A 9,415-nucleotide genomic window follows, 5' to 3' on the forward strand; every position below is an offset into this window, starting at 1 on the left:
TCATCGGTCAGTGCTTTGGAAGCTGATCAATGGACCAATTGAGTAAACACATCAATGAGTGAACCTATAATGCTAATCAGAAACAGCTGTAAGTCAAATGTGAAAGAATAAATGAATATGCAAAACCATTATTTATATCTTGTCTTATATGTATATATATATATATATATATATATATATATATATACAAAAGATTTTTACAAATGTATTTCTTTGCTGTATACAGGAACCCACACAATTATGAACACTTTACAAGAATCATGATCTCTTTGAAATGTCTGGGTCACAGTAGATTACAGAAGAAATGGGTACAATTCATCACTAAACTTATTAACATTGGATTTTTAGCAGATGCAAAAGATCATTATTCTAACAGCTGGTTAAAAATATAAGAGATAATGAATTTGAACTATAGACTGTCACATATTATTCAGAAGAACAGAAGATACCTTGATGATGATATTGTTTTGAAGAAAATAAAAATTAATAACAAAAGAAGTAAAAACAACAAAATATTAATTTTTAATTAAATTAAAAAAACTGTCCAGTTTATTGAAAAAAGGTAAAAGTTTCAGTTTGTCATTTTGCTAAAAACAAATATTTTCACAATTTAAATTTTTGATTTAAGAAAAAATTCCAATAAGCTGACCAGTTTATATTGAAACTTATTTAAAATATATTTAGAATATAAGGGCAGGCCTGGCTGTGTGGTAAGAGGCTTGCTTCCCAATTACTTGGCACTTTGGGCAAGCATCTGCTATAGCCTCAGGCCAACCAAAGCCTTGTCAGTGGATTTGGTTGACAGAAATTGAAAGAAACCTGTTGTATTTATCATACAACTGTGTGTGCCTTTGTGTCTATTTGCATCCCACTACATCGCTTGACAAATGGTGTTGGTGTTCCTGCAACTTAGCAGTTACCATGCTCCATCATGAAGGCGCATTGTAACTCATAGATATTTATGTCCAAGCTTAACATCACAATAGCCTGGTCTGTGGCACTCAAACACAATGGTAGAAATCCACTCCCTAGTCTTTGGTCAACCTGGGGATATAGCAAAAGACACTTACCCAAAGTGCCATGCAGTCAGTGAGACTGAACCTGAAGCTGTGTGTTTGAGAAGCAAAAGCAAACTTTTTGACCACACAGCCTTAATTCTTCCATTCTTAAACTGAAGAGTCACCAGTTCAGATTCTATAAGACATGCCTAGCCATTTCCTAGGCAAATGTTACTTTTTTAACTTGATGCAACAGTTTGTTACTATGGAAACTCTCATAGATGAATAACACTGTGTAACAAAACTTTTATTTCGTTTTTGTCTTTGGTCAGTAAGTATTATTTTCTTTTTTGCTACTATCTAGAAATCAAAGGAAATGACAAACTTTCCCTTCAAACTTTGCTTTTGTGACCTGGACATCATTGTTTTCAAACTGACTTATTTTCCATTACATTTCAGACTGATTCAGTACTGAGTTGCTGAAGGAGAAATATTGCTATAGCAAATATTCTGTTCAATACCACAGACTTGCTTGTCAGTTGCTTGACATTAACCACTTGAGCATGTCCCTTAGTGGCTGACAATATGTGCATTTATGATCATGCGCAGGAGTAGTGGGAGAGCATCACAGTCATGTGTTGAGAGGGATTACTTGGGGATTTGAATAAATGTAATAAAAGCAAAATTTGAAGGAAATATTAGCCATCTTTCATACCTTCTAGAGGGGTAAGCAAATAGAAAATAAATTATTACCCAAGGACAAAAATCATGTTACACAGTGCAATATATAGATGTCTGTGTGTGATAAGTTTAATATAACATGGACTGTAGACTAAAGTAAGCATATCAAGTAATACATTTGCAAAGAAATGAGTAGTTTTCAGGGATTGAAACTACAAATGAAAGAGAGTATGTAATCAATGAAAGGAAGTCTGTGTATTATTGCAAGAAATCCCAAGGATTTAATTGAATGGATTGCATTTGTCACATGCTTCATGGTCATGGCAGAAGAGGAAGTATCTGGAACACTGCTTGAAGAATTGCTCAGGATGACCCAAGCAAATACTGATAAATGGTGGATACAGTGATGTGCTGCTATGTGGCACACAAGCCCATATCTAACCTGATTTGATTGAATACTTTTGCATACACACACACATCTAAGAAAGCATTCATATTCACACCTACTTATCTAGGCAGTCATCTCCGGACATATTTACATGCATATACACACGCATAGAAGATCAATAAATGAATATGTCTATCAGCATTGATCATCACCATCATCATCATTCACGCTGGCATGGGTTGAATGGTTTGACAGGAGCTGGCCAGCCAGGGAACTGTCCAGACTCCAATTGTCTGTTTTGGCATGGTTTCTATAGCTGTATGTCCTTCCTAATGCCAACCACTTTGCAGAGTATGCTGGGTGCTTCTTTTATGTCACTGGCATGCGTGCATTTATGCAGCACCAGCACAAGTGCATCTTATGTGCAACCAGTATGAGTGCATTTTACATGGCACCAGCACACCTGCAATGGACATACCTGTATGTGTGGATGATTGTGATTTTACTTAGCTTCATAGGTTTTCTCAGGTACAACAAATCACCACAACTCCTGGTGCCTTGTCATTTCTTCAGTGAGAATTTTTTCTTGATTTTTCTAAATAGTTTTTCTCTTTATCATATAGCAAGAAACTAGTGTAGATTAGAGAGAAAGAAAGAGGGAGAGAGAGGTTGTATAATTAAAGGAAAAAAACGTCAGTTTATTGTTGGTACTTGCTTTATTCCCCCATTAATACATAGTGTTTTCAAACGAGGACTTTCAAAAAAATTACAGAATATGAAATATGGTATAATTGCATAAATAACACTGTATAACAATTTTTTTTTGTCTTTGGTCAGTAAGTGTTATTTCTTATTTGATTCTATCTAGGATTCAATGAAAATGACCACCATTCCCTTCAAACTTTGCTTTTGTGACATCAACATCAATGTTTTCAAACTGATCTATTTTCCATTACATTTCAGATTGATTCAGTACTGAGTTGCTGAAGGAGAAATATTGCTATAGCAAATATTCTGTTCAATACCACAGATTTGCTTGTCAGTTGCTTGACATTAACCACTTGAGCATGTCCCTTAGTGGCTGACAATATGCACATTTATGATCATGAGCAGGAGTACTGAGGGAGCATCATAGCCATGTGTTGAAAGGGATTCTTTGAGGCTTGAATAAATATTGTAACAAAAGCAAGGTTTGAAGGAAATAGCCATTTTTCATATTTTCTAGGGGTACACAAATAGGAAACATGTTACCTAAGGATAAAAATCATGTTACACAGTATAATTCAACAACATCATAATTGGATTAATGTTCACTTTTCCGTGCTTGCAGGAGCCAGATGGAACTTGTTGAGGCAGATTTTTCTATGGCCAGATGCCCTTCAGTTGTCAACACACGTTTGTTTCCAAGCAAGGTAATATTAGCCCCTGGTCGGATATGTTTTCACTGAAGATTGGAAATGGATGGCACAGCTTGTAAGATAGTAGTGCTTGCTTACATGATGTCAAGAGGAGATACAAACCGAACACTCTTACACACACATGTGAAAGGGATCTTTCAGTTTCCATCTACCAAACCCACTCATAAAAACCTTAATGTAATATAGTAATTATGAGAAGTAAACTTTATAGCAATTACAAGCAAGAGCAGTGGTCCCGAGACACTTTTGGGATGCTACCCCCTTGGCACCCCGGTTGCATTTCTTCCCTCCCATCCCACCACTATCAAACATAGACCACTTTCTGAAACAAAATCAAAACAACTGTATTTCACTAATAAAACTTAACCTAATTAACCCATTATTTTTTGTTGATTTCACATCCATTGCTTCATTTTGGTTACCCCACCATAACCCTACTGATCCTTCCACTTCCCTCCAGGGGCAGTACAGTACACTTTGAGAAACACTGAGCTAGATGAACAAGGAATAAAGACTAAATACTGTTAACAACTCAATCTGTCACTACCATTTACTTCATGAAAGCAGTTATAGCTTAGTGGTAAAAAAGTTTGCTTTGCAACCATGACGTTGCAGGTTTGAATTCACTGTATGGTATCTTGGACAAGTGTTTTTTTACCATAGCTTTGGATCAATGCAGGGTTTGTGAGTGAAGCCAAGTAGATGGAAACTGTATAGAAGCCCACTGGATGGACTGTACCTATAATTCAAAGGTCCAGTTATCTTATACATATTGAGTAATCCTGATTTGGCTAGGGGAATTTACATTAAGAGTACATATGTCTGTGGAATACTCAGCCACTTCATGTTAGTTTAACCTTTTAGTGTTTAAACTGGCCACATCTGGGCCAAATATTCTACAGGTTTTATGTTCAAAGCAGCCAGATCTGGCCACTCACACCTCCCCTACATTGTCATTTGGAAAATAGACAATTGCATCATCAAAATCTCAAAGCTACAAAGTAATGCACAATTACCATATTTTAATGTGTATATGAAACCCTTGTTTATAAGGAACCCCCTAATTTTGGGGGCTTAAAATTTTGAAAAAAGGTTTGTAAGGGATTATAATACTATCCTTGTATAAGAAACTCCCATATTTTTTTAACTTAATTTTTGATAAAAAAGGATTCCTTATACAAGTTAAAATACGATAATTTAAAACAATGTAAATAATTATGCATTACATTTGATAGAGAAACCTGAATGCTAAAGGGTTAACCAGTTGTCTGAACAACTCAGTTGAGTAGATGAATCAACTGAATGCTCATACTGAAGGATTTAACAGTATTTATGTCAGTCATTACAACATAATGTCTATTCTTACAAAGAATCAGGAAATAAATATAGGAAGAAAACAACAACTAAAATAACAAACAGAAATATAATTAAACAACACACAGACTCCATCACATGTTAGGGGGAGAAACTAGAAGTAGTTAATAGCTTCCACTACCTAGGCGACCAAGTCTGTAGTGGGGGTGGTTGCTCTGAGAGTGTAGCGACTAGAGTAAGAATAACCTGGGTAAAGTTCAGGGAGCTCCTACCTCTGCTGGCAACTAAAGGCCTCTCGATCAGGGTGAAAGGTAGACTGTATGATGCATGTGTGCGAACTGCCACGCTTGCATGGCAGTGAAACATGGGCTATGAATGCTGAGGACATACGTAAGCTTGAAAGAAATGAAAGTAGTATGATCCGCTGAATGTGTAATGTCAGTGTGCATACACAACAGAGTGTAAGTGCCCTGAGAGAAAAGTTGGGTATAAGAAGCATCAAATGTGGTGTGCAAGAGAGGCGACTGCGCTGGTATGGTCATGTGTTATGCATGAATGAAGACAGCTGTATGAGGAAGTGCATTTCCTAACTGTAGAAGAGGTAAACCCAGGAAGACATGGGATGAGGTGGTGATGCATGACCTTTGAACATTGGGCCTCACAGAAGCAATGACAGGAGACTGAGACCTTTGGAGATATGCTGTGATTGAGAAGACTCGGCAACTAAAGTAAGATTGCAGTCATGCATGTCAGGCCCTGTTAAGAATACCCCTGATGCATTGGGTGATATGATATGCTTGAGAAGACCTGTTGAGTCAAGTAAAACCAGTATCGTAGTTGTGGCCAGTTCCCTCAGACTGGCTCTCTTGCCAGTGGCACGTAAAAAGCACCATCCGAATGTGGTCAATGCCAGGTCTGCCTGAGTGGCTCCGGTGCTGATGGCATGTAAAAAACACCAACCGAATGTGGCTGATGTCAGTATTCCCAGATTGGCTCCTGTGCCGGTGGCATGTAAAAAGTACCCACTACACTCTTGGAGAGCTTCAGCTGTAGAAACATTGCCAGATCGGATTGGAGCCTGGTGCAGCCGCTGGCTCTCCAGATCTCAGTCAAACCACCCAACCCATGCCAGCATGGAAAACAGACGTTAAACGATGATGATGATGATGATGATGATGATACAGAAATATAATTAAATTTATCTCCAGCATCATTATCACCAAGAAGGGACCATCTCTATCATCACTAATGGAGTAGCATGCCAAATCTAACAGTTACACTATGAAGAAGGTGAAGAAAGAAATACTATCACCATCAAGTGGACAGCAAGACACTTATCATTAAAGGGACAGCACTACTACTGATAGTACGTCACCCACCACCAAGGTAGCAGCACTTGTCATAAAACACAGAATGAAATAATTACAGGATTAGTAATCAGATTAATGTGTAAATATTGGGCAACCTTTTGGAGAAAGTATATGAGAAGTAAGAGTATTTGTTTGGCAATTTCCATAAAATTTTTCTAGTTCTTTAATACTTTTTACAGCTGAATTGCTTATGGTTATCTATATATAAGAACTATGTAGGTATGCTAGTGTGCTTGTGTATGTATTCTTTTATTCTTTTACTTGGAGCACTGCCTTAAAGGGCTTTTGTAGTTGAAGAAATTGACCCCAAGACATTCTTTGTAAGCCTGGTACTTATTCTATTGGTCTCTTTTGCTGAACTGCTAAGTTACAGAGACGTAAACACACCAATGCTGGTTGTCAAGTGGTGATGGGGGAACAAACACAGACACAAAAGCACACACACACACACACACACACACAAATCAATGTTCATTAACAGTTTGTTGCCCTCCTTTTGTTGATGTGCTGCTTAAATGACTGATACATGACACAAGCTGTCATTATGGTTGACAAGAACTGTGGCAAAAAAAAAAAAATAAATAAATAAAATGTCAAGGAAACTAGGTTGTCATTATGAAGCTTTTCTTCCATGAGGAGTTCATATATATATATATATATGTATATATATAAATAAATGTTTGTCTTTATGTTCAATCAAAATAAATACAATTTTACATTAATCTGGTGGGTTACTTTATATGTCTCTAGAGAACAAATTTATTATTTTTAAACAAGAATGTTGTTGACAGTAACTTTCAAGTTTTGACCTGCCTACAATGGCATAGCTGGTTGAAACTTCAAAGTCTGTCAACAACAATCTTGTTTAAGAATAATAAATATATATATGTATATATGAGGGGTACAAAGACTTCCACTGCTGCACAGTGGAACTGAACCTTAAGCTACATAGATGGAAAGCAAACTTCTTACCCTCATAGCCTTGCTTGCACCTATTTTTTATTGTTGTGGTTCATCTAGTGTGAGGCATGGTGGGAGGAGGTAAAGTCACGGGAAGGGGAATGAATAAAGATGTAAAACGGTGTTTTATGTCATGGAATTTAAGGGAGGTAGATTGCATACAGACATGACCATAAGAGAAACTTGTCGGAAACACAGAATGTCATGGGCATTCATAGAAAACACACCGTCACAAATGGAAGATGTGAGAAATACAATATCACAAGTTAAAGATGTGGGAAATACAATACCACAAGTAAAAAAGAAAAAAATGTGGGTAAGAAACTGTAAGTCCACAAGCAGAAACTGTAAGAAATAAAACAGAGATGGTGTCATCAAAATACTGTAGAGGAAAAGAGAGCATGAATACTGTATAATGGGTAAATAAGGATCACATATTTGGAAGTGAGAAATGATAGATGAAGGAGAAGGAGAGACCACTAAAACTGGCCTAGAGGAGAAGATGAATGAAATTCAATGAAAACTGGCCAATGTCATTATACACACATTCCCCTATATATATATATATATATATATATATATATATATATATATATATATATATATATATACATATATACATATATATATACATACACAGTTATGCATACATAGACATATGTGTGAGGTGTATACTGTTGTTCATTAAAGAAAATGTAAGGGTGAAGTTGGTGGTAGAACAAAGGGAATGAAAGTTAATGAGTTCATTTCATTTTTTATCAGTCATCACCATGTTGTGTGTGGCTCTCATGATGACAGGTAGGCACATATTGTCTTGATGACACCTGGAGAAAAAATAAAAAAAAAAAATAAAAAAACGGTTTAAATTCTGAGAGAGAGAAAAATGGAAAATTAATACAGAAAATAATACTTTTTGCTGCAGGCATAATGTCTGAAATTTTAGGGGAGGGCAATACTTGATTACATTGATCCCAGTGCTCAAATGGTACTTTTTTTATGGACCCTGAAGTGATGAAAGACAAAGTTGACCTTGGCAGTATTTGAACTCAGAATGTAAAGACAGACAAAATGCCACTAAACATTTAACCCTGCGTGGTAATGATTCTACCAGCTTGCAGCCTTTTAATACCAACATAATAAAATATCTATAATATGAAATGGTTAATCCAGTATCCCTCTGCAGAGGAGGAAAAGGAAAAGGCATACTGAGCTTTCAAGGGTCAATGAATATCAAAGAGATACTGAGTGTTTAGAAGAGTAATTATTTTTCTTAGAAATAAATTATTTAAACTTGGTATAATACTTATACTTTAAACAGCGTTTTTAAAAATAATCTCTGTTACGATAAAAATGTATGGCATGTTATCTGTGAGCAAATGTTCTCTTTAGGGATGGTCTTTTTTTTTTGCCAAATAGTGTGTGTTCTTATTTGGCAAAAAAAAAAAAAAAAAAGACCATCCCAAAATATAACAACATACTAATAATACTTGTGCATCTTGAAACATATGCTATTCAAATTTTGCTATACATAAAGTTTGATTAATGAAACTTTGAATTTTTTCAAAATTATTAAACTTCAAACTAGTTTTTTAATAACATTCCAAGTGAAAAGCATCAGAAATTTTTTATATCTCCAGTGCACCAAACAGTCAAAAAAAAGCTGAGTCTCATTAGTCTAAAGTGACTCAGGCAAGCTAATTTAGGTAAACTTGTGCTAATTAACTAGAAACACAGAAATGCAATGCAATGGTTATAGTGAAATCTGAACACAAGACTGTGTTTTGTTAATGATTTTGCTAAGTTCATATAATGTACAGAAATGAGAATCTTCAGCTTTTAAGCAAAGTTGTTCAAAAAGAAAATATATATTTTTTAACAGTTTGGCATTCAGGTTGCTCTGTCAAATGTAAGGCCTATTTATTCACATTGTTTTGAATTAATCATGCATTATCTCGAGGCTACAAGATTTCAATGGCATGATTGTTTATTTTTAGAATGACGTTGTAGGGTAGATGTGAGAGGCTGGATCTGGCTGGCTTGAACATAACACAGGTAAAATATTTGGGCCGAATATGGCTGATTTGAATGCTAAAGGGTTAAAGTTATGAAAATTACTGTCTTAAGTCCTAAGACTCATAGGGCTGGTTGCTTGGTTTCTATGGTGTATAAACGACCTAGATAATAACATTTCCTCTGAAGAGGAGACCACTCCATCTTAGGATCACTCATTTTTGCCAGCTGAATGAACTGGAGCAACATGAAATGAAGTGTTTTGGCTCAAGAATA

The 9,415-nt window shown here is 35.8% G+C and overlaps 2 protein-coding genes across 4 annotated transcripts in view; one reads left to right on the forward strand and one right to left on the reverse strand.

The window, feature by feature from the left end:
• The window catches only part of LOC106869251 (opioid growth factor receptor-like protein 1), a 26,478-nt gene extending 22,611 nt beyond the window's left edge, over positions 1-3,867 (forward strand). The window contains exons 7-8 of the mRNA XM_089352232.1: positions 227-562; positions 3,398-3,867. Of these exons, the coding sequence (XP_089208358.1) occupies positions 227-392 (166 nt within the window). The 3' untranslated portion in view covers positions 393-562; positions 3,398-3,867. The remainder of the gene's footprint in view (positions 1-226; positions 563-3,397) is intronic.
• Positions 2,765-9,415, reverse strand: part of LOC106869255 (AP-5 complex subunit zeta-1) — a 77,560-nt gene continuing 70,909 nt past the window's right edge. For all 3 annotated transcript variants that reach the window (XM_089352221.1, XM_089352223.1, XM_089352222.1), the window contains one exon: positions 2,765-7,953. In XM_089352221.1, the coding sequence (XP_089208347.1) occupies positions 7,878-7,953 (76 nt within the window). In that variant the 3' untranslated portion in view covers positions 2,765-7,877. The remainder of the gene's footprint in view (positions 7,954-9,415) is intronic.

This window comes from Octopus bimaculoides, chromosome 5 (genome assembly GCF_046866305.1).
Source record: "Octopus bimaculoides isolate indiv1 chromosome 5, ASM4686630v1, whole genome shotgun sequence".
Classification (NCBI taxonomy): Eukaryota; Metazoa; Mollusca; class Cephalopoda; order Octopoda; family Octopodidae; genus Octopus; species Octopus bimaculoides.